Genomic DNA, 25,861 nt, shown 5'->3' with positions numbered 1-25,861 from the left:
GAGTATAAACAGATGAGCAGATAGCTGCCTATAACAGTGGGATGTAAAACGTATATAGCAAGAGCTAAAAGTGTTGGAGAAAGTAATCAGCCTTTCTCCTTTGCAGTTTTTTAAATTCAATTATATGTCTCCTGATTAAATCATAAATGTGTATGTGTCTGTGTTATAAAACTTTCCTTCCTCCTGGATCTGATATTAGATAAACTATTTTTCTTGATCATCTTTCCAGGAAGGATGAAGAGCAGCGGGGAAGCCACACTTCTTATCATGTATGGCTTTCTTTATGTTCTGTGCAAAACAAAGCAAAGGAGTGAAGACAAATCAGGTGTATATTTGGACATCATGGGGCTTCTAAAACCTGGGAGGAGAGTGCTGAGGTCATTTTTCAAAAGTTTGATATCAAAAAGCCCCAAGGTATAAGCAGTGAAGACTTAGGTATCTGTAATTTTTGTGCCTGTTTTACTATCTCAGACCCATGAGAGATTGGGTTTAAACTCAGGTCTCCTGGGAGCTGTGCTCGTTCCCCAGGATTCTCACGGGGTATCACAGCAGCAAAGGTCAACTGCTGCCGTCTCTCTGCACGTATATTTGACTCTGCAATTGTAGGCATAATGCAGGTTTTTTATGGGTTCTATTTGATAACATTGGGCCAAAGTAGACCTTCCTAAAACATGGGAGTGGGGGCATACTTTGTGGGACATAATGATCTGCAGGGAAAGAGTTAAACTCTATCAGCAGACTTGAAAACAGTGGTCTTGGTAGCTTTGAATTAATCGTTTAACTTCTATACTTCTTTACTCTGCTGTTTGCTTTTATAGCACATCCCACATAGAATTATATTAAGGAATATGAGCTGAAGCTAGAAGGTACACTTCAATGAGTTTGCCATCAAATGATGCAATAACTGTTAACATCTTTGTAAAATGTCTTTATACAAAAGCAAGTCACTAAAAATTAAATGTACTAAATTGTGTACATAGAATGTCATCTTTCTTACCCAAGGAATAGTCTTTTTTGTGGGTCTGAATGTGATTTAAGTGGCCATTTATATAAGAGAAATAAGTGATTATTCTACTTACAAAATGAAAGCATATATTTTAAAAATTTAAAAATACCGAGTACTTGAGAAATGGCAGGCCTTATTCTTGATTGTCCCAAGTTCTTGATGATACATCGTAGCACTTAATAGCTGAAGAAAACAAGCTTTTAGCAACAGTTTTTCCAACTACTAGTATGAATAATGTGTCATATAGAAGGTATTATTTCCAATTTCCAATGTCTGGGGATGTCCTGCAGGAAAAAATCAGAGTTATGAAAATATTTATGGAATCTTATATTCGCAAATATAGTATGAAGAAGTTTACAGAGACTGTCAGTGAAATGAAATCCTCACAGTATAACCTTTTAGTTTGATGTGAGGCTACATGGCAAACAATAACAGAGTTCTAAGTCTTTTCATATTCTACAAAATCCATCTGGTTTCTTTGTACTATGTGCGTTAGAAGAAGCCTGGTGAAGAATTTGGGGTTTGGGGGAATGTTTTTGAATACAGAAATATAGAAAAGTTAAATTTGTTAGATGGGTGGAGATATTAGAGATAAATATTTTGAAATAAGTAAATATTAGGAAATATATATGAAATAGTGATAATGGTTTATGTATTAAACTTCAGTTGAACAGAAAGAGAAATCCATAGAACTCTTTTAAACCACTTATTCTGAGGTGACTAAAATAATAGGAAGGAAAAGTAAAAAATTATTTTTAATCTTTCTCCGTGATGTCAGCCCCTATATTAGTCTGGGCTATCTAAGTCCTTGAAAAATCTCTAGAAAAAAAGGTGGTGGGCACTTATCAAGGAAACATGTTCTTTGTGTTGACAGCTGAGAAAAGGTAGAGATATATTATAGTAGAGAAAACAATTAAGGAAAAATAACAAAAACTAATGTAAATTTAATGCTCTTACACTATCATCTTATACAATAAATGCAACAATACCAAGGAGACAGGAGGAAGGATGGCAAGAAAAGTAGAAAACTGCAGAGAACCTTGTAGCTGGGGCAGAAATAGGACTGCTAGAAACCCCCCCTAGAGAATGGACCACCCCATGGCCTTGTCAAGACAGTTCTCTGAACAGAAGGGATCTCCCATCTTTTGGCCACCATGAGCTTCTCCTGTCAACAAAATTCCCTCCACTTCAGTTGCATTTGAGGCAGAATTCTCTGTGACAAATTCCTATCCTCTGGACCTGGAACAGTGCTGCAGCTGGCCAGCGTACCACAATTTCCTCAGCTGGGAGCAGACTGGACATGAAGAATTGGAAGTATCCAAATATTTTTAGTCATAGAATAAGAGCTCTAGTATGGAAACATTCAGGGAGAATGTTGGTAAACCAAAATCCTGACAGTATAATCCTTCCCTTTATGAAGTAGTTTAAAAGAGATTTATTAGTATTTGTATTTAATTAACTAAAATCACATTTATACTTTTAAAAGCCTGTTACAAACCAGAAGTAATTCAGTGGCCAAGAAGAAGAGAAGGCTTAATGAATCGTACTCTTGCTGATTTCCACTGATCCTGTATTATTCAATTTCCTGTTTTTCTTAATAAAGAAGGTGTCAATTAAGCATGATATAAAAATACTGATTTTTTTTCTCCCTTCATTGAATATTATTTTTGTTTCCTATGCCCCTTTGTTGGGTTATTTTAGCTATATGTACCATATTCTGTAAAAAGATTTATTTTTTCTAATGGGCCATAATCATTTTGTTTTTTAGTGGTTTTGTAATCTATTTTTGGAAGAGAATTTGCTCATTGAACATTTGTAAGCTCAAACAGCAGCTATTTAGCTGATTACTCTCTACTCACAAGCCTTCGGAGAAGAGGAAAGCCCTTTTAAAACTCTGCAGTGATGCACACAGGAAGTGCATGATTGTATTATTTTCTTATAGTTTGGTGGTGGTTCTAGAAAATGTTCAAAAGCTTTCTTCTTGTAAAAGGCTGTCAATTCCGGGACTGTGCTGTTTATTAAATATAGATCTTAATAAATTTCTGGTGTAGAATCTTTAGCGTATAGAGGTTTGTAGATTCTGGAATTTTAAAAATATTTCTCTAAATTCTTTAGCTTTTCAGTTGAATATAAATATTAGTGGACAATAAGAGATGTAAACGTAGGGCCATGCACAGTGAATCCCAGCACTTTAGGAGGCCAACATGGGAGGATCAGTTGAGCCCAGGAGTTGGAGACCAGCCTGGACAACATAGTGTGAAACCATGAGACCCCATCTTTACAAAAGAGAGAGAGAGAAAGAGAGGTAAGTTTATGTTTAGGGCCCAAAAATAAAAACATTAAGAATGGTTTAGACAAGCAATCCTGAATCAATAGCTAGTAATATAAATTAAGCAAAAATGTCTAGCTTATATTTAAAAAAAAAAAATCACTTGTGGCATACACAAATGTACTAGAGAGTGGTGAACAAGAATTCAAGGAAAAGAACATTCCCAGCAGATTTACAAGAAAGGCATCCTTACCAAGAAATGGTAGCTTGTGGTTAAGTTTCCCCAAGGGAAATTGTGGGAGCACTGTTGGTTGAGACCTGATGGAAAACTTGAAAATGTGTTCTGGGGAACAGCCTTAGCCTTGTGCTCTCAATAGTGAGCCTTTTGCATGTTCATTTCTCAGTGGATCCAGGCAGGAGCAACAGAAGCTCCCACAACTCACTCTTTCCTGATGTATCTATTTTTCTGTGCACGTGGCATAGGTAACTGCCTTAATGAGGTAAAATACACATGAGATAACTTGACTTGTTTTAAGTGCACAGTTTGATAAGTGGTAGCACATGTATACAACCATGTGACCACCACCATAATCAGGATAAGAACATACCCATTACCCAAAAAGTGTCCTTCTGCCCCTTTGCAGTCAGTCCTCTTCCCCTGACAATCACCAATCTTTCTGGCACTGTGGTTTTTGCCTGATTAAGAATTTTATATAAAGGAAATCATACAGCATGTAACTGTTTGTGTCTAGCTTATTTCTCTTAGCATCACGTTTATGTTCATCTGCCTAACCTGTATTTCAATCTGTTTCCTTACTAAGAACTAATATTAAATTTCTGGATATAGAATCCCAAATATGAACCCTAACTAGAAAACTGGGCCCATCTACACTGGAACCGAAATTCTTTAACCATGTTAAATAAAGGAAAAGCAAAAATACCCATGATTAGAGCAGTCATTACTTTTGGAGTTTATTTCTATACCTTATTATTTGTTCAGGTTTTCATTCCCTTTGTTTTACCCCTCCTGAGGTGCTTTCTATAATAATATCTATTTTTTTAAATAAAAGGAAAAATTGTTTTGATCTTCAGCATTTTGTGATAATTTCATAGTGTCTATGATAATGTACTATGCCCTGAGTTGTCTTGAACCCAGACTAGAAATCTTGGGGTCAGAAAATGCTTACAGAAAAAAATTAAACATAACTTAAACCTATATGTGACTATACTATAATTTTCTTTATTGATATGAACACACATATAGTACAAATAAATTATCTAAATGAATACCTATTTTTGCATCCTAGAAAAATGTAAACTGTGCATTGAAAATAATTATCATAAAAAGTAGGACAGGAGTTATTTCTGTAGTCAGACTTTAGCTGCATACATTTTTGTTAAGTATCCAAGAATGTTTTCCACAATGTGTCTCTGAATTACTGTTTATCGCATCCTACACCAGAAATTATTTAATTAGAAAAATAGATTGAAGAGGATATAAGAAGCTATTCTATAAGCAAAAAGAGACTAAGAAAGTAAGATAACTTGTTAGCTGTCACATTTAGTGATATAATATTTAGAATATATAATCATGTCTTTTACAAACGTGTAAAATGTTCTGTAACACTTGAATGGCTGCAGCTGTCGGCTCATTTTTTCTGGATTAAGTTTGGTCAAGAAAGAAACTGCCTCATTTTCTAGTTGTCATTTGCCCAGGAAGTAAAAGCAAAATTGTAATGAGGGAATCACAGCAGGAGAGCCTCCTAACAAATGAGAGGCATATATTGACTGACAGCCAGCATGCCATTTCAGTGATAAATGTATTTTTATACACTGCTGTTCAAGGTCACTCACTGTTGTCCTTGAGTGTGCAGCCATCAAAAGTCATGCAGTTCACATTCTAGACAGTTCTAATAATCAGTGCAAAGATGCCTGACTTAAAAAAATCAGTTATTAATTTTATACATCATTTATGTAAATTACACATCTTGATATTTCACTGCAGTTTCATCTTGCTATTGTTGAAAATTGTTGAGAAATCAAAGAAGATGTAAATGTATGAGGCATTTGTGAGATGTATTGGTATAGATTTTTTACAGTGTTCACAGAAGCCAAACTTAAACATGGATGAACTTCAGTAATTACCCCTTCTGTGTTTTGTGCTTCTTCGGTGTTTAAAATTCATAAAGAACTTTTATAAATCTAAGCATTCCAAAACAAAACTATTATCAGTTTAAGACTAACACTATGTTTGAAATAGAATTTATACTAAGAAAATACAAAAAAGGACATTTTGCTTTTAGATCTGCCTGAATCCAAAGGAAATGTTGCTACTTTTTGAACATGGTAGTTAACTGTTTAGAAAGCACTCTCTAATTACTCAGAGAGAGTGATCTAGTTATTCACCATTTTGTTACTCAAAACTCAAACACACTTTCTAAATATAGAATGAACAAAACCATGTTGTTACTCAGGTTTTTGATCTCCATAAATAGCACAATGTTCAGGGATTAATCTAGTATTAAATAGCTATCTTTTCAAAGTTAAATTATATGCAAAATGTAATGATTTGGATCCCACGATATCCCACGATATCTTTCAGTAAATATTTTTAAAAATATTATGATTGTTGGATTTAAGAATCCTTATGTTAAATTTGTGTTCACAGTGCATATTCACAGAAAATCATGGGACCCTTTATGGTCTGTCTTCAGACTAATTTGCCATCTATGCTTATCTGATTCCACTTCATTCCTTGCAGTGTAAATGTTGATCAATCCGCCCCATCACAAACCACTTACAAGTTCTGTGCGATCCGCACAGCTGCATCTCTAATGCATCTAGACTTATGTGCGTAGACTATAGGAGATAGTACACCCAATAAGAAAAGCTGAGCTCTTTTCAATACTAGAGAGTTTTAGGATTGCATTTACCATGTACTTCCATTTTGGTCGATATTTTTAGTTTTTATATTTTGGGTCCCAAGTGAGAAAGAAACAGGTTCCTAACTCTAATTATCCTTTACTTAAAAAATGCTTATTTATGGTCCTTGTAGGAAAGTATTGCCTCTTTGGGGTACAGACAAGCTGATGGGAGGGTGAAAACCTTCAGGCACTGAGGACCAGGGAGGGAGGCTGCTGGTGAGAGAGATGGGGCCACCATCTCTGTAACCTGGCCTGGGTGTCTGGGGGAATCAACACAGGTACCTTCCTCCTTCTTAGCCAGTGAAGAAGGCCAGGACAACTCTGTTTTAAGAGGTTTGAACTCCCGGAGGTGGGTCAAATAAAAGAGTGTTTCTTCATCCTCACTGTGGCAGTGGGCCAGTGGACCCTGCCTCACCCCACACGGAGGCAGGACTCCCCTGGGAAAGTGGGCTTCCTATGTCCCAGGCAATGCTGTCATCCCAGCCGTCCTCACAGGGATGGCAGGGCAAGGGAGATTGCCGTGGACCAGGACAGCACCAGGATAGGAAGGAAGGTTGGGCCAATCCAGGGACCTTCCTGTGTATGTGGAATCCACCTCCATGCCACATGGGGTTGGGAGTCTAGCGGTTCTGTGAGGTCCCCTGAAATTGAGAAGGGTCTGCAAGGTGGGCTGGCTGACTGTTGCCTGTCCAGAACGAGGGGACAGACACTTCCCCCAGGCAAGCCCCAGCACCGCCACAAGCTCTTGCTTCCAAGCAGCCCTGCTGTAGCTGCCTGGGCTGGGGCTGCACCCAGCCTCCAAGCACCACCAGACATCACTCAAGGTCTTTGTTATTTGGTGTGGCGAAGTCACTTATAAATGTTAGTGTATAATATACATAAGACTTTCTCAGCTATAGGAAAGTCAAGCTACGGAAATTGAAGATCCAGCAGTTCATAGCTTTCTTTTAACTGGTATTCTGTGAGGCAGCAGACTCTGGCACCAGACTGCCTGGATTCTAACCCAAAAAAGTTATTGCACCTCCCTGTGCCTCGGTCCCCTCATCTATGAGGTGGGGAATAACATAGTCTGCTTATCTCATTGGGTTGATATGTAAAGATTAAAAAGTTTATGTAAAAGTGTCTGGAACAGCACCTGGCATATCATACATGCTACGAAAGTTTGCCTTCTTAGTATGCTTTTTGGATTCTCTATAGCAACAGTCCCTAACCTTTTTGGCAGCAGGGATCAGTTTCATGGAAGACAAGTTTTCCATGGACCTGAGTGGGATAGATGGTTTTGTGATGAAACTGTTCCTCCTCAGATCATCAGGCATTAGTTAGATTCTCATAAGTGGGGCACAACCTAGATTCCTCGCATGCACAGTTCACAATAGGGTTTGCGCACCCATGAGAATCTAATACTGCCACTGACCTGACAGGAGGCAGAGGCTTGCTTACCTGTCACCCACCCTCCTGCTATATGGCCTGGTTCTTAACAGGCCACGGACCGGTACCAGTCCATGGTCCAGGGGTTGAGGACCACTGTTCTGTGGTATAGCATAGTAATGCATGTTTACCCTTCCATGTACAATCTTAAAATTTATTTCAAGGATGACAACAGCTGTTTTATAGTTGACCTTTGCTAAATCCACTTTTTGTTTTAAATTAAAGTATTAAGTTATATGATGCAATTTTATCAAGACCCAATGGCGAGACAGAAACTAACCTCTTTAAGCACCCAGGTGATATGATATAAGTGTTGAGAATTAGTAAATTGGAGAAGAAAGAAATAGAAGAGAGTTAGTGAGCAATAAATGAATGGGAGTACATGTTTAATGAAAATAAACAGGGTGCAAAATGAGTACTAATGTATTTTGGAAAGTGGTAGAAGAGGCTTTAGAGCAGGAGGGGCTGATCATCTGGGTTTTTGTCAGTGGATGCCTCTCAAGATGTTTCTGCAGCCCCAAGACTCTGTCCATTGGCTTAGGTGTGCACATCTCACTCTCCTAAAGATAACGGGGAGCACTTCAGATGTCAGCCATCTGCATGGCAACAACTGTATGAGTTTTTCCTTTTTCAAGGAGTTCTAGTAAATTATCTTTTGATGGTGATCATCAGCCACAATTGCCATTTTCTGATAAAATAAGCATATGCTGGCCAGGCTGCATAGTGTTGTGAGAAACTGTAATGACATCTGATCTCCTAATTCCAGTACTCAGTCTGGTTTGAAATCTTGGCCGGGCACAGTGGTTCACGCCTATAATCCCAGCCCTTTGAGGGGCCAAGGCAGGTGGATCACTTGGGGTCAGGAGTTCGAGACCAGCCTGGTCAACATGGGGAACCCCTGTCTCCACTAAAAATACAAAAATTAGCTGGGCATCATGGCATGCACCTGTAATCCCAGCTACTCGGGAGGCTGAGGCAGGAGAATCACTTGAACCTTGGAGGCGGAGGTTGCAGTGAGCCAAGATCGTGCCATTGCACTCTGCATTCCAGCCTAGGTGACGGAGTAAGACTCCATCTCAAAAAAAAAAAAAAGAAAAAAAGAAAAGGAATAAAAGAAATTCCACATCTTGAGGCCAGGTGCTCACACCTGTAATCCCAGCACTTTGGGAGGCTGAAGTGGGTGGATCACCTGAGGTCAGGAGTTCGAGACCAGCCTGACCAACATGGAGAAACCCCGTCTCTACTAAAAATACAAAAAATTCACCAGGCGGTTGGTGGGTGCCTATAATCCCAGCTACTCAGGAGGCTGAGGCAGGAGAATCACTTGAACCTGGGAGGTGGAGGTTGCAGTGAGCCAAGATCGTGCCATTGCACTCTAGCCTGGGCAACAAGAGTGAAACTCTGTCTCAAAAAAAAAAAAAAAAAAAAAGAAAAGAAATTCCACATCATGAGATGTAGTTGAATAAGGTGACCTCAAAGATACCATCCAACTCTAAGATGTCTTGATTGGAAAGCTTGGAGAGAGTTTAAGGAAAAGCCACTGAAATTATTAAAAAGTTGAGAAATAAGACCTGATAGGAAAGGTTATAGTCACTGGGATTTTTTTTTTTTAATCCTGAAAACAAAAATTAAGTAAAAGAGGGGGCAGGTTGCTGCAACAGTCCTCAAGCTTTTAAAAGGCTGTCACACTAAGATTGGTCACCAGCTGTTCTCCATCTCTACTGAGGCCAGGACCAGAGGAAGCAAGCTTCAACTGCAGTGTTTTGGATTTAGATTTGATATAAGGAAAAATTTCCTGACAGCACACATTGTTAAACACTGAAAAGGGTCCTCAGGGGAGATGTGGGAATCTTTCTCTGGAGATATTTGAAAACAGAATAGATTTTCATCTGTCTGACCTGCTTCACCGTAGCCCTGTCCACACACACAGCAGAATGGGTGACCTTTCAGTGTTCTTGGCAACACCATGTGGTCTTAAGAGCCTATGCACAAACAGACTTGAGAAGGCTTAGTTCATCGTGATAATTAAATTGGACTTGAGCCTTCTAATCGGCCATAGATGAGATTATCTATTTTTTAATGGTGTTATTATCTGCCTAAATTATTTGTTGAATCTATAATTTGTTTCCTTGAGCAGATGAACCTTAAATATCTAATAAAATTTTCACAAATTGATTGCTTGGGAGAAAAGAAGGGGGATTTTTTTTTTTCCTGGAACATAATTAATTCTTAACTTTTGAACTCTTTTGAAATGGCTCTTTTTTGATGAGCCTTTCCCTTGCCTAACAGAGCTGTCAGTCAGAGCGATGTCTTTGTCTTCTCTCTGCCTTGAGCAGTTACCTCCCTGCCAGCCAGCCATGAAATCTATGGGCTCCTGTATTGGGATGTCAGAAAGGCATGCAAATCAGAGCCTGGTTCCCCCTCCTTAGCTGCCCTTTTCTGACTTCAGCTGCTGTTAATATGAGAGAGATACCAAACGTACGATGAGTGCTACAAGCACCCGCTGCACCTCACTTGGCATTGCTGGGTATCATTAAGTGGGAGCAGCACTGGGAAGATGTAGGTATTTGCAGGTCTTTGGTATTGCCTCTCCTTTTGAGAGTTCTTCCTCATTTCTGAGGCACTGGCTGCCTTGTATTTCTGGCCTGTCTCACCTATTTCCTGCCTCCATACACACACAGACACTTCATTCAGGCTCACCCTAAAGTCAGGGCATCTGCCATGCTTGTACCTCATGAAAACAAGCTTGTCCTGTTTGCCCTCTGCCAGAGCACATTCTAGGGAAAATGCCTCAGGTGAAGTCATAATTGTGTTTTTCAAGATTTCAGAGGCCACATGCAGCCAACTGGGGAGGATGTATTTCGGCTCGGCAGATCTTTCAAGCGCCCCTCAAATGGCAACTGCTTGACTTAATCTAAAGTCAGCCACGTTGCTTCCTGAGAAGCCCACAGCCACACCAGCTGCTTCCCTCTCAGCCCCTCAAGACCTTGGGGGCCATCAAGGTTGAGTCCACGCTCCTGCATTTTTCCAGTTTATGTTACTAAATGTTATACAAAATACATGGGTCAGTACTTTATGAATATTTTCCTTGTGCTGGTATTTATGATAGGGAAATCTTACCTACTTTTGGAAATCTTGTTTTCATAATTTATGTTAAAATTAAGAAAATTTAGATAGGATTTTGTGTTCCCCTTAAAGAAAAAAATGATGAGACCTACAAATAAACATAAGATGTTCTCTTTAATTTTATTCAACCTCAAAGTGGGTTGGTTTCAAGTCCCAAACTTGTCATTTGGAAGCTGACCATGTGAGAGCAGTTTTAAAGAGAATATTCTAGAAAGTCATGGCTTTTGTTGACACTGACCAAGTCATTTTAGAAATTCTCATTTCTGTTTCCTTCTCTGTACAACTGGGTTAATTATATTTCTTTGCAGAGTACATTGAAAATGTATGTTAAAAACTGTTGGGTACATTAAGTATTGTTCATTATTCTGCTTCCCAGTTCCTTTTCTTTAATGAGAAAAAGGGGTGGGGGTGTTTAACAGTTCAACAGTCTATCTCCTGCTAGGAATAATTGCTTGATTTTTTTTTAATTGTTTGTAGCACTTCCTGAATTTGATTAATTTCTTTATATTCCATTTCTGTCTTTTCAAGACAGCAATTTCTTTGACTAAAAATTTAACAAGGCATGATATGATACTCATTCGCATATAAAAAGTCTACCAAACCTCTTTTTCTGTTGAAACTTGTTTGTTTTTTGGAAAATGTTCTTCAGGGTCTAGCATTTGAGACCCAAACCATCCAATCCGCCCCATCACAAAGCACTTACAAGTTCTGTGCGATCCGCACAGCTGCATCTCTAATGCCAGAGTAGAGGTTAAAGTCAGTTCAGGTGGTGCCTGCACAGATCTTAGAAGTTCAGAGAGTCTGAACAAAAGACAATGGCAACATTTCCATTACAGTGAGGGCTGAAGCACCTCTCAGGCTGAAATTGTAATGAACTCACCAGATGTACCAAGCCATTTAAAACAGCGAACTTCCCTGCACTGCTTGAGCAGTACTTGCTCTTACGAGACAGCAGGTCTGTCTGTCAGCTGCAGTCAGCACTCTGTGGTTTTTCTTTAGGTTGCTTTAAAAAGCCAGCCCTATGGGGCACCTAGCAGCATCATGCTGTGTGTGTGTGTGCATGTGTGTGTGATGTTCTTATCCAAGTCATGCTGTGTGTGTGTGTGTGTGTGTGTGTGTGTGTGTGATGTTCTGATCCAAGATGTAGTCCCCCTTTGTCCAAAGAAGACTTTCAAGAAAGTTAAACTCAGTATATGACAGGACTTCAACAACAACAAATGAAAACGGAACAGTGATGAGTAAAATGAGTAGGAGGAAGTATTTATTACTTGATGTATATAGAATGAGCATAAATTTAGTACTAAGTTTCCTGTCAGTAAAGCAAGCCAGTGTTAGGTTATGTAATTATTGTTACATGATAAATGAAAGCAACAAATTTATCTGGAAAGACAAACATTTTCCCAGCAGAAACTTCCAGGCTGAACTTATTTCCCAAAATCTTTGAGAGACACTTAAATAACAATGATCAGTGTCTTCAGCTGAAAAGAAGTACCCTTCACGTGGATGTTTTAAATACTCGCCAGAGGAAGACAAAAAATGGCATATTTAGAGAAGACTGTTCTGAAGGAGCAAATATGGTCCCAGTGAGTCTGTTTTACTACTTTTACGAAAAGCTAACTCGCTAGCCTCAAAGAAAGGGGTGTGAATGTGTCCACTGGGTTGTAACATCCTTTGGACCTGGTGGTTTATAGCCTGATTACTGTTATGTTCTCTGACTTACTGAAGCAACCTTCTGGTTGCTGATTAAGGAAGGATGCTAATCTGAAGGAGGAAGCCTTGGCATTCTGTTTTGAAATTGAAGGGCCCAATCTCCAGAAGGAGGCTCAGTCCACCTCTACACAGAGTTGGGCTTTGGGGGCTTTCAAGAAGGACCAGTTTTTCTTAGAAGAACTTTTAATCTACTCACAGTTTTAGATGGATATTAGGATCGCAGAGCATGGAAGAAACTTTGAACTTTGAATCAAATATTTGTAATAGAAAGGTTGCATTAAATGCCGGGAGGGACCAGGTGGGAAATAAGTGAGCTGGGCAGCCTGGTACACAGGTCTTCTTTTGTGTCAGTGCTGGACTGGTGAAGTGAAGAGTACATGCTCAGGCTGAAGTGCTCACCACCACTCAGCCCTGGCTGATGCTGCTGCATGTGAACAGAGGCCCAGTATTGCCCGATCCTCCAGTTTTTCAGGAGAGGCTGGAAATCTTGATTTTACATAAGATCTGATCAGTTAGAAAGACGGGCTGAAAAAATTTGTTTTTTGCACTTATGCAGGCCAAACCAAACACATCTATTATCTAATTTCAGGTTGAGTTTGCAGCCTCTAAGTCAAGGCCTTACTGTCCTACTGTCTTTACCATAAAGTGGCCTCAGATTGGCCCAATAGAATTTCAGACTTTTAGCAGAACTGCATCTTGATTTTAAAAAACAGTTAAAAATGCTTTCCCAATGAGCTGATTAAACTGACCTAGTAAGTGGGAACGGACCACTTTTTCCGATTTAATTGGTTAAAGGCTTTTTTCCTGCCTGAGTGATTCTCATTCCAGAATAGTTGATGTTAAGCTGGTTGTGATAATTATGCAGCAAGTGCACTCCATTTCTTAAATTAGTACATTTATGGGCCAGCATCATGAGTAATCACATCTATTTAATCAAATGCCACAGTCTGAAGTCTGTGTTTGTAGGCAACCTGGTATGCTACATGATGCTGAATCTGAGATATGTGATTAAGGCATAGTTTTGGAGAAGGGTTCATTGAATAGTGTACTCAAGTGATTGAGTTACATAACTGTTTATATGTGTCTGGTCATCTCCAAGCAGGAGTAACAAAAATATTAAAAGTATTGAATTGTTATGTGCCATGCATTGTGCAGAACACTATGTATTACCTCATTTAACCTTTACAAAGCTCTTTGAGTTAGATATTATCATTATCATCACCATCGTTCCTACTTTACAAACATGGGTACTCTGAGATGTTAAGTTCCTTAAATAACGTGGCCTTAGGTTCCACAATTAGTACGTAGTGGAGTTCACATGCAAACCCAGGAAGTCTGGCTCACATCAGTGCTCTCTACCTCCCCAGAGCCCAGTTCTATACCAACATAACTTTTTTTTTAAGTGTTAGAAAACAAGTGTTATTTGGGACACCACAGTCCCTTGAAAGTCTAATGACAAGAAAAGACAGAACGCAAAGGCAGCAAGGAATGTGCTTGTGTCCCTACCCCTGTTTTCCCTCTTCTTCTTCATCTTAGGCATTCAGATATGTAGTATGAAAAAAATCTTCTGAAATGTACAGTACCTATGGGCTGAAACACATAACAAGCCTGATGCTCCCACTGAGACTCAGGGCTCACAATTCTTTATCAAAAATGACAACTGGAAGCAAACCTGTCCTGAATTTTCTTAGTTTAAGGGCACACATTTCCTATTCCTTTCTAGACAAAGGGAAGAGACCAACCTACAGCTTGTAAGCCAGATTGAATATTGGTTATTGTGGCAGAGGTATGGTTTTTAATAGTTCAGTACAGGAAGGTTAATACAATATTATGCTAATTTGCTTAGTATCCAGTGTCTTCTGTAATTATTAATATCATCAGACTTGAGTATTGTTTTTATTAGGAGGGACCTTCTATCAAAGACCTAGTCTAAAATACAGCTTCCTTTTTATTATTTATGGTTAAATCAATGATAGCTATTTGGCAGAGGTTCAAAACTATCCCTGTTAACTTGTTTTTAATGGTATTTGATTTATGTGTGTGACCAAACCTCCCACATGTGTGTGGATGTGTATTTACTAATTGCAGCTATATGCATTTAAATACAGTGTTATTGGTAGAAAATGAAACATAAAGCATGAGCAGTGTATAATTATTAAGGAGATGAAATTATAGTCTTTAACTCCTTCCAGAACAGGGATTTTTATAACACAGCTTTGATTGGTTTTTATTTCAGATGAGCAAAGTTTGTGGATACTTTTGGTGATCAGTTTTTTACCTTTCTAACTAATTGTAAAATTCTTCCCTGTGGTGGACATAAATGAATTAGCACATTGGTTTGCCTGTTAATATATTATTTTTCTTTGGGCTCACGCTGCCCTCCCAACTAGGAGGCAGGTGGACACCTCAGAACAAGATTGAAGCTCTTGGAGAGTTCCCTCAATGAGAGAACATTGGTTGCTTTGCTTATTTTTCTAAGCTGATTTTATAAACAAAGAAGATAACAGCATCTGATACTTGTGATATAACTTGTTCAACATTGAATGCATTTGTGTGTGTACTTGTAATTGTCCTGTGGAATGCTTATCATTCATGATATCTGAATTTTATTTTAGACAATCCATGGACACAAGGGACCAATCACTGCAGTGGCTTTTGCTCCTGATGGAAGATATCTTGCCACCTACTCAAACACTGACAGCCACATTTCTTTTTGGCAGGTAAGAGTAGTTGCTCCAGGGTCTTAAAGCATATACTGCATGATATGCCTTTGGTAGTAAGCCTTCCTGTTGAGCCTACCTGCCGGCCCTCCTTCCTGTCCTCCCTCCCTCCTTGCAGCAAACATCCAGTCTGTATTGATTGCTGATGATGTGCCAGGCACTAGCATGCAGGGTGCTGAGAATACAATTAGCAATCTGGAAAGAGGGGCATCTGCTCTCACGGAGCTTGCAGTCTGAAGTAGACATACATAAATAAGCAAGCAATTATGGTCCCAGGGGAGCCTGAGAATAAGGTTGTGGGAAGGCTTTTCAGAGGAAGTGACACCTAAGCTGAGGTTTGAGTGATGTGGAGGAAGGGCTGGGTGTTCAGGGTGGGTCAGGAGGTGTGGGTGGTTAAGAAGGGGGCACAGGTGCACGAGTAGCCGTGAGCAAGGGCTGGCATGTTTGAGGGCCTGGCCTGAGAGGAATCGGGCAGGAGAAGCCTCGCTGGCTTCAGCTATTCATTTACACGAGGCCTTCACACAAGGTCCCTGGGTCTGTGACTCTAACAGGGCTTAGGGCATAGGATAATAAGGTATTTTCCTAGTGTTCACCTCATGTCCCTTTTATAATTATCTCATTTTTCTTTGCATTCTGAATTTCCCACATAATACTCATAATTCTTAAACCGTTCGAAACATTTCTTAAGATCTCACATAGTCTTTGGTAAGCAGTTCATGAGAATGCATATGTTTAATTCTGAATAAAATGAACATTAATTTTGAGCAACTAATTTTGGCAACAGAATATGTTTTATCCTCACTGCTTAATTGCTATCCTATCTTCTTTTTAAGTACCTTACTCTTTTAGTCCTGAAAATTACCAAGAAATTAAACATTACCAACACCCCCAAAAAAGTTAATTTAAAATTTTGTTACCTTTATTTTCTTAGAATGCCAGTATGTTTTATGAGATTCAGTTTATTGCTTTGAAAGCTAAAACAAAACAAAATAAAAGTTTAAACAAGGCTTCAGCACAACTGGGTGATAGTTGAAAAAAATCAATAGATAATAAAATGTAAAATGGATACAATAAATTACTAAATTAACAACATGCTATTAAAGCATGACAACTTCAAAATCTGTCACAGACTTCTTCTACTTTTACCTAATTTAGTTTTTCAGTTTCTCATTAGCTTTCTTCCAGAATATATCTCCAGCATCTTAATTCTCTCATATTAAACTCCCTTTATCAGAGATCTCACCCAGCCCTCATTTTCCCAGTGAGTAACCACAGCACTGGTGTTTTCCACTCCTGAAATTCCACAGTGATTCCGTTGGGTGTCCAGAAACTGGGCTTTTGCAGCAGTGATTCTTTAAGGATTTTACCTACTGATTTTTTTGGGGTCCCTCCCCGGCTCAAGTCTAACTCAATGGCCTCTATTATGTCAGCTGTACCTTCATACAAATTTTCTTTTATTTCCTGTTCTCTTGGGATCTTGGAGGAATATTTATATAAAGCTCCACTCATTCCACATTTATTGGATGTCTGAGTGGTAGGTACTGGCCTGTGCAGTAGAGACACAGATCAGTAAGTCATGGGTCCGTGCTTGCCAGAAACCTGTGTTCTGGCCAGGGTTTCTTCTTTGGAATAAACAAACAAAACATCTCTTTTTTCCAACTTTCTTTCTGCTAAGAAAACATAATTTCTTATATAAGAAATACCTCACATATTAGCCAGATTTGAAACTTTTCCCGGTATTTTCAGGAGTATTTTAAATGGAATTTTCTAAATGGTAAATTATCTTTTCCCCCTTAGATCTTCAAGGTTTTATTCGGATATGCTCATCCCTTCCTTGAATATTTTTCTATTTATATCAAAATTACTGCCCAGGTCACTGATGGGATTATGGGTAACATCCTTTTCACTTAGAGATCAAGCTTGTTTATTGGATGGCTTCCTTTTCAGTTTCACTTAGAAATCAAGCTCATTGATTAGATGGCTTCCTTTTCAGGTAACATCTTTTCGTCTGCCAGTTCCTCTCTGAAGCCTCCTGCTGTTGACTCTGGGCTTTGCCAAGCACACTCACATCTGTGTGCCTGGACACATGGCTTTGCACACAGTGGGGCTGCAGCACATGTCCTTAATCCACAAGCTCACCTACTCCAAGGGCTGCTTCCTGTTATCTGCACGTGCCAGAGCCAAAGCAGCCCAGGCAACACCCAGGTCATTCTTGCCTCTAAAACCAATGTTGGAATTTAACATACAGCCTGTTTCTTGATGTTTGTGTTATACCAAACTCAGTCTTGAAATTTTAATGGAAGACACAAAAACAAGTCCTTTCAGCTTTCTCAGGAAAATGCAATGAAATCTCTTCCAGAAGTGTAGTTGTCTTATTTGAATTAAAAAGAGTCCAAAAAACTGTATTAGATCTACTGCTGCTCTCGCCAAATGGGTTTTGCTGATTTATTTAGATACATGTTGTTTCCTTGTAATGATGTATCAGAATACTTTTATATTATTCCAGTAAGTATACTGTAATATATTTTGAAAAGTTAATGAAGTCTTATTAATACAGAACCTTACTAAAGCTATCAGCTATTAAAATCTTTGCTGAGAAATGAGTGTTAATGAGAAATATTGGTTGGATAATTACTCAAGTGAGACTTAGTAAGGTCTGTGTGCAGCATTACTTACATTGGGAATAGCATTAAAACATTTCCTGTTGTGATGAATTATAGCTGTGTTTCTGTGTGTTCAGAAAATAATCTTCACAGAACCAGTTTTGTGAAGCATTTATTTTTGAAGGGATGAAAAAAGCCAAAGTTACATTTGAGTGAATTTACATTCTCATCTGTCAAATGATGTAATTTGGCAGTCATTCAAGCCCTTTGATTTTCTAACCCCATTTTCTACAATTTGAATATTTCACTTCTCTGTATCCATTGGTATTTGAGCAAGAGGAGGAGTTTGGTAATGAAATACAGTCACAATTCTCTCACCCAAATCTTACCACCACTGTCCAGCAAATATCCTCTTTCAGAAATGCTGATAATAAATTAGGTAGATACTGGTTTCGTTTATTTTTATTTACTCCATTGTATAGTAGAATACTATTCAGCCATTTAAAAGGAATAATGTAAATCTATAGTCATTGACAAGAGAAGACTGCCATCAGCATTTTGTTGAACAAAAAGGCAAATTATGAAACTACATTTTAATATAAGCTTGTTTATATAAAATTTATTAACTCTGCTTCTCTTCATCTTTATGTATATGTGGAGGTCTGGAAGGTTGTTTACCAAAATTTTAACAATGACTGTCTTTGGGAAAAGATATTTCAGGGGTTTTTTGCTTTCCTTTTTGTACTTTTCTTTATTATTCAAATTTTCCACAATGAGTATTTACTATCTTTTGCAATCAGGAAAAAGTGAATGTTACCAAATCTCGTAATTCCACATAGTTTTCATTCATTCAGGGCTCAAGATGTCCTTACTTGAGCATCGTTTGTAGCCAGTCGCTGTTCAAGAAAACATTAATATTGAATAACAAAATTGTTAGTTGTTTCAGAGAGAGTCATTTGTCTGAGTTTGTTGGAAAAATTAATACCGTTACTATAATACTTCACATTCATGCCAAATTTGAAGAGGTCATAGGGAAAGGATGATCTTGAGCCATGAATTTTAGTGAACATGGGGGTCTCTATTGTCCCACATGTTATGTCCCTTATAGAATTTCACATATCCCTATTCTCAGGCAGGAAGGCTATTTGACCCGACCAAAGGCATTTATCAAAGTAGGGATGGCTCAGGTTATAAGAGGAACCCAGTTGTAATGGCCTTTTCTAAAATCTTTACATCTAGAGTATTCCCATGAGATATTCTCTCCCTTTTCATGTTTAGCTCTCAACCCATTTTTTGTTCGTGGCTGAATTTGAAGAGAGGAATTAAAAATAAGGAAGTGTCTGAACATTATATGCCGCTTGCATTTTGAGTTACCAGCAGAAGTCAAGCTTGGTACATATAGTCATAGAAAATCTATAAAGAATGAAAAATACCTTGTAGTTATTTATCAACTGAGAAATTAGATTTTTTCTAAAACACACTACGCCTGTTGATGCCAGTTAATGTTAACCAGCAATCTTCTGGGTCATTTGGATCTATCAAATCAAGCTCATCATCATTATTTATATTAACTATTTGGGAACATCCAAGAAAGCAATAAGGCATTGATTTTTATCTTTTGTGAAGTTTTTGGGAAAAGGAGAGAAGGAAGCAAAGAAACAGGCTTCTGAAAGGGTGACAGTAAGGAACTGCCTGGCTGGAAACAGGAACCGAACTTTAACGGAAAGAGTTAACAATAACCATACATTTGGTTTTAAAATGTGACCTCGTACACTAGTGATTTTTTTTCACCTCTGTGTTGTGTTCGGCGCTATTATTAATGCAGGAAAATCAGTAACATTAGTCATCTTAAAAGGGTTATTACTCAAGATGATTTAAATTGTGAAAATGTCAGTGGAGCCTGCACGCACTCTGCTAGAGATGCCATGATTTACGCCCTCTGACACCATCCTGCTGCTGAGAAGGGCTAGAAAAAGGAATGGCTTGTGTTTTGCACTGATCCACATGCAGGGGATGATGTCAGTGATAACACATCTTAAATGTCCTAGGATTTGCCAGAGTTTCATGGATCAACCATTTGTAGATGCTGGATCATAATCTGCATGCTTCATGCAAATCTCCAGGATCTTACACATTGAGATGGAGGTTATACTGGAGAGAAGCATTGGAAATGAAAATTAGTACAAAGAAAAAGTGTTATTTCCGAGGCTGCTTTCCAGATTTTCAGTATTCTTTCCGTGTGATATTATAATAGCACACACGATGCTATTGAAAATATTTTAAGTAATATTTAGAATCTAAATAAATCTTCAGACTCAGTTGCTTAGGAAACAGTTCACTTAGACACCTACCATTCAATGTTTAGTACTTCAACCTGAATGCATAGTTGTTCATGAATCATAATTTTCATGTTATTTTTCATTTATGTGGCTGGATTAAGAAAACCTAAAATTTAAATCCAGAAAAACTGCCAAAAAGCAGAAATCATCAATTGATAAAAAGGTATTGTCAATAAAATATTAACAGCAGACTCTCCTTAGTATGATAGCAAAACAGTGAGGAACAGACATTGTGTTGAGATGAAATTGATTCTGGTTCTGCACTTTATAATAAGCAAGAGCTTTCCAGAAAGCGAGTTTTTAAAAAGCAAGTGAAGAGTGAAGGTATTAGTAGGTGGGAAATGGGGGTGGAAGGGAGTCTTGAGCTTTATTTGATCCAGTAAATTGTCACTCTATCTACTGCTGAACTTTGCTTCCTTTTCTTGAACTAATTACAAATCCCAAAACTTGTCTTTGCTGACTCATCCTTCAGGGAGTGCAGTTAGCATTGTGGTAAAGAACATGAAAGTCTTCAGTTTTAAATATCCACAATTTCCAAATACCTGTGTTGTCTAAATGAACCATTTTATTAAGAGCTATAATTTAGCTCTCTTCCTAAAGATCCATGGACTCTCCTGTTGTCAGGTTCTACCCCCATAAAATTCCTCTAGATTTCTGCGTTTACTGTAACAGCATCAGAACAATTCCAAGCACACACTGAAAGGAACTTTTGAGGTTAAGAACAAGCTCAGGTGAAGGAGAATAACCATGATGGAGGAGAAAGTGGCCAGAAGAGATCGACCCAGTCTCTGTGATAGGGAAAGGGAGAGGACTGTTCAAGTGACACATGTGCTCTCCTGTCCCTCCAGATGAACACATCACTGCTGGGAAGCATCGGCATGCTGAACTCAGCACCTCAGCTGCGCTGCATTAAAACCTACCAGGTGCCCCCTGTGCAGCCTGCGTCCCCCGGCTCCCACAATGCCCTCAAGCTGGCCCGGCTCATCTGGACTTCCAACCGCAACGTCATCCTCATGGCCCATGACGGGAAGGAGCACCGCTTCATGGTCTAGCGCTGCTGCCTGCCGCCGTGACTGCGTTTTAGTTCTCTAAATTATCCAAGCCGATGTTGCTCTGTCCTTCCTCACACCAGATTATTCCCAGGGGCCTGCCCACCCCAGTGCCGTCTAGGGGCGCGGCCAGGTCTTGTCACTTGTGCGTGCTTCTCGGGGGGCAGACCCGCTCGTGCCATCTATCAATTCAGAGGCACGCACACATGCTCTGCAGGATGTGGCCATCCTGTCACCAGGTAGTTTTTCCCTGCCAGAGATGGGCAGGGAAAGCCAGCGGTTCCTGGGAACGCTCTTGTTGCTTGGTGCAACAGAAGCACAAAAATCAATAAACACTGTGATTGCACTCCCAGCCCAGATCAGCATTTTTAGCCATCTCAACCCCACCTCTGAAGTGCTGCTTCAATCTGGCCGTTCTGGCACTGGGTGTTGAGGTCATGTGGCAGTCCTCATGATTGAAATTATTGCCCTTTGAATTTCCTAAAATATTGTTTACCAAAAAGATTCTGTGTTTACATGTTCTTTTCTTCTGGTGATTGCTAGGAAATTACTCAATCCAATTTCCTAGGGTTTAGCTACCGCCTTCTTTATCAACAGCTAACCAATTTGAGATTCATGATTAATTATGTACACAAAAATATTTTCCTTGTAGAAAATAGTTTTCCAGACAGCCTTCTGAAGTGCTCATCTCTTGCTTAAATGATAGTATATTTAGTAGTTTAAAATAAAAATAATCACTCCCTATGATCTAGTTAATGTAATTATCCAGTCACTGTAACTAATCTCTTGAAGGGACTTTTGTGATAAAGAGCCAAGTTCAGAAGCATAGCGTGTACCGAAAATGAAGACTCTCCTATCTACTGCTACAGATCCTGTTGAAGAAAGAGCTTACCCCTTTCCCCTGGAAACCTTGCAATCCTGTAGTTCCCATATGTGTGGCATATGTCAGTTATGAAATTATTATAATTCAGCCTTCAAACTACTACTGATCAACTAAAGGAAAGCTAATAAGGTATTTCTTTTAAACAAGTATTCTGGAAAATAATAACTATGGCACAAATGTTCAGGAGTGTATATAAAAATGTGTGGCTCTCAATTTATTTCAGCAGACATTGCAGTGAGGGTGTTCATTATGCTTCTAAGTAAGCTTTAACTAGATCACTTTCTTCTTATGTCAGATTGTGCTGGTTCTAGCTCATAATAATGAAAAAATAGAATAATATTTTGTATGAATTGTTTCTAACCTTGATCTGTATATACTTGTGAGGGGTTGTTTGGTTGCCTAATTGTTAATTGGTTGGTTAGTTGGGCAAAATCATTTATTACATGCAAAAATAGAAAATTATTTGTTAAATTCAGAGAAAATATGTGAAGTTTACAAAGGAACCAAAATGATAATGGGAAAATTTAGTCTTAAAAGTTTAGGTTGTCAGAGTTTATCTAATATATAAAAAAGTAGGATCAAGGTCTAGGAACAAACATTGGTTATTTCACTGAAACAGATTTTTAAAGAACATGTTAAGAAATTAAGACCATTAGATCATCTCTTTCATATTGATATGATGTTATTTCCATTGATGGCAAATCTATACTGTTCCTTGGTTTTAGAGTTGGGTATTCTTTCAAAAGTGAATTTAGGCACATGCATGTACATTGTATTTATAAAGATTATATATGTAGTTTCCAAGGAAGAAACAAAGACCTATACAGTGTAGACTTTATTTGTTTGGTGAACGTGCTGTTGTGTTTGGCATAGCTAGAGAAATGTAAGGTAAACTAAAAGGCTCACTTTGTTTTCCAATGGGTCCAGAGTCTTCTGTATACCCAACATATGTTTACTTTATGAACTTAAATGGAAATTAATTTATTGTAGACTACATCTCTATTTGGAATGATGAGGTAAATGTATACCTTAGCATTTTCTTTAACAAAAATATTCTGTGTATCAGGAAAGAGGTGTGAGAGCGGTAGGCAGCCTGCCGCAAACACACGGATGGCTCCCACCGCCACGAAGTTTGAGAACAAAGCCAGGGGGCCCAGAGGAGCAACAGCCCTGGGTCATAAGCGTGGGTCGGCCTTTCACGTGTTCTGTCTGCACAGGCAACCAAGGCCAGTAGAAAGCTGTGGCTGCAAAACCCTGGGGTGGATGATGTTTGGTGATTAGACAGTCATCTCTAACTGCTAAACTAATATCTGCATTCTTGTTAACATAAATCTCTCCTTGGCTATTTTAATAGCCACAGTCCCAGACTTCATCCCAGCTTAGATTTCTCAGCACTGAGGTCAACTCTGCATTGTCATCCCAGCGTACACCTTTAATGTTTTATTGATTTCATTGGCACTGTATTTGGACCTGTCCTTGTATATGTAGAGGCATATGTGGCTTCATTGGTAATTTACAAGCAAAAGATGACATGATGTGACACCTGTATGAAAATGTAATGATTGAACTCCCTGCGTACAGCGAGTGAATTAAAATGTCTGCCTCTCCAGACATTTCTTAATGATTCCACTTAATAGACTCTATGTGTGCTGAATGTTCCTGTGTACATATGTGTGTTAAATAAAACAATTGTATTGAAAACTGTTTTTCTCACAATATTACCTTTTCCAGTGTTCACTCATCTTAAACATCCTCAGTTGAAATCCGTATGCTCCCCTAGCCCTGCTGCCTCTAATCATTCATTTCCCTGGAGAGCTGGCTTGGGAAAAGGCAACTTATTCCCAGAGGACAGTAGAGCAGAAGTACAGAAACTCTGCCTCCAGAAACTCACTGGCACCCTCTGTGGTTTGGGCAAGGGCGTTGCATGCCTGTTGCTTTATCTCTACTCTACATGCTCCCAAATAGACTGTTAATGGCACCAAATCATATCTTGTCAGATTGGATGGCATGGGTTGGCTGCCTCTCGGGAGCTAGGCTGAGATCATTAAGTTCATTGCATTTCACACTCAGTTTGGAGTCGAATTTGAATCCCTGAGGTAAAGGGTATAATTGGTTTTCAGAAAAATCAAGAATAATAAAATAGGTCCTTACTGCTCATAGAGGGTTATGTGTAAGTAGCGAATGTACTTCTTTTCTCTTAATTATTCCAGATAAGAACACAAAAGCTTGAATTGAGTCAATCATCATGTAACAGTATAATTTGCTATAAGAATTCTGTGAACATTCCAGGAGTGGTCTGAGGCATCTTTGGCCCTATTAAATGCCCACTGTGGGCCCCAGGAAATGTTGTAACATCTCGTGACTTAAATGTATTCTTATAGGGAAAATAGGGGCAGTAACAGTTCTATATGATCAGTGATCACGTAAACTGATCAAATGTGGAAAGGGTGTGACATTAATAGGAAGGTAAAGCCAAGCAGTGCTGGGTGAACTTTCACCTTTCACCCCTTCGGCTGACTGACAGAGCTGAGTGTTGAAGAAAATCAATACTTTGGAGCCAGGAGGGAAATATTTCTACCCTCTAACTAGAGAATGTATTTTGACAAGGCCAAGATAATCCAAGCTGCGCAGGAGAAAGAGAAAAGAAGACTCATTTTTAAAGCCTGACACTTCAAGGTGTTTTTGTGCAATGGTTTAGAGATCGTCAATACATACAAATACCAAAGGTCAAAAAGAAAAGCCAGAAGAATTTCAAAAATTAGATGTTCCGTTCTTTTTGCTGTTAAAAAAAAAACTACAGAGAGTTTTGTGCTTGTAATTGTCCTCTTAATGAACCAAGCTCACAACTGTGTGAACATTGAGGTGATCATCCTTCTTTAGTCAAAACTTATATTTTTGAAGCAGCAGAATAATGAATATTGAATGCTCAAAAAGCATTCAGACTTCCTGCTTCTGTACACCTTTTGGCTACAAATTGTTGTGTTTTTTTTGAGTGGTTACATTGTTTTGTGCTAACATCTCAGAATTTGGTTTTGCAATTCATGTTGATTCTGCCATAATGGCATTGTAAATCCTGGATCCTCCTTCACATTCAGTCCGATCCTTTGCATGAGAAAAGAGTTCTTGTACCTAGAACTTAATTTTTTTCTAGTTTCCCAAGTCCCTTTAAACAAATTACTTATGAAGATATTCTAATTAATGTCTCCGAGTGAGAGGTTTATGCACCTCTAGAAAGAGGGTAAACAATTCATTCTTACCAGCAAGATTAGAGCCATTCATTCTGTAGACAAATACTTCCATCAAGTGGATATAGATTCTTTGCTTTCGTACTGATAAGAAAACTAAGAAGCCATTGGTGCCCATACCTTCCAGACAAGCTCGGAAGGACAAAGGAATCTTAAGTATCTAAAGTACATCATCAGGCCTGCTGTAAACGTGCTAATCAAAGAGTATTAAAAATACAGTGAAAATATAGCTTCTATTTATATACCTGCTTACTCATTAATAAATCCCATTCTATTCTGAGGCGATAGATCAGGCTGGAAATTTTTATTTTGTTTTGTTTCAAAAAGAGAACGCAGCCAGCCAAACCTCCTCAATATTCTGAGATTTCCCAGAGAAGGCCAGGAGTCTAGCACTGCTTGAATTGTAGGGGTATGAAGTAAATATGTGCTGCATTTGTGAAATCCATTTTATTGCACCTGTCAAATGCTGAGAAGAGTGGCACATAGGAAGCACTCAATAGATGTAAGCTAATATTTTTAGGAGACAGGAGTCCTAATGGAGCATGGATAAACAAGATGA

The 25,861-nt window shown here is 38.7% G+C and overlaps 1 protein-coding gene across 5 annotated transcripts in view; it reads left to right on the top strand.

Annotated features, from left to right (window-relative positions):
• WDR7 (WD repeat domain 7) overlaps positions 1–23,758 on the top strand; it is a 372,747-nt gene extending 348,989 nt beyond the window's left edge. For all 5 annotated transcript variants that reach the window (XM_003264268.4, XM_003264267.4, XM_030810359.1 and 2 more), the window contains 2 exons: positions 15,079–15,183; positions 20,974–23,758. In XM_003264268.4, coding sequence (XP_003264316.2) covers positions 15,079–15,183; positions 20,974–21,177 — 309 coding nt within the window. In that variant the 3' untranslated portion in view covers positions 21,178–23,758. The remainder of the gene's footprint in view (positions 1–15,078; positions 15,184–20,973) is intronic.
• Positions 23,759–25,861: the final 2,103 nt, after the last annotated feature.

This window comes from Nomascus leucogenys, chromosome 4, assembly GCF_006542625.1.
Source record: "Nomascus leucogenys isolate Asia chromosome 4, Asia_NLE_v1, whole genome shotgun sequence".
Lineage (NCBI taxonomy): Eukaryota > Metazoa > Chordata > Mammalia > Primates > Hylobatidae > Nomascus > Nomascus leucogenys.
This window is presented reverse-complemented; position numbering and strand designations above follow the sequence as displayed.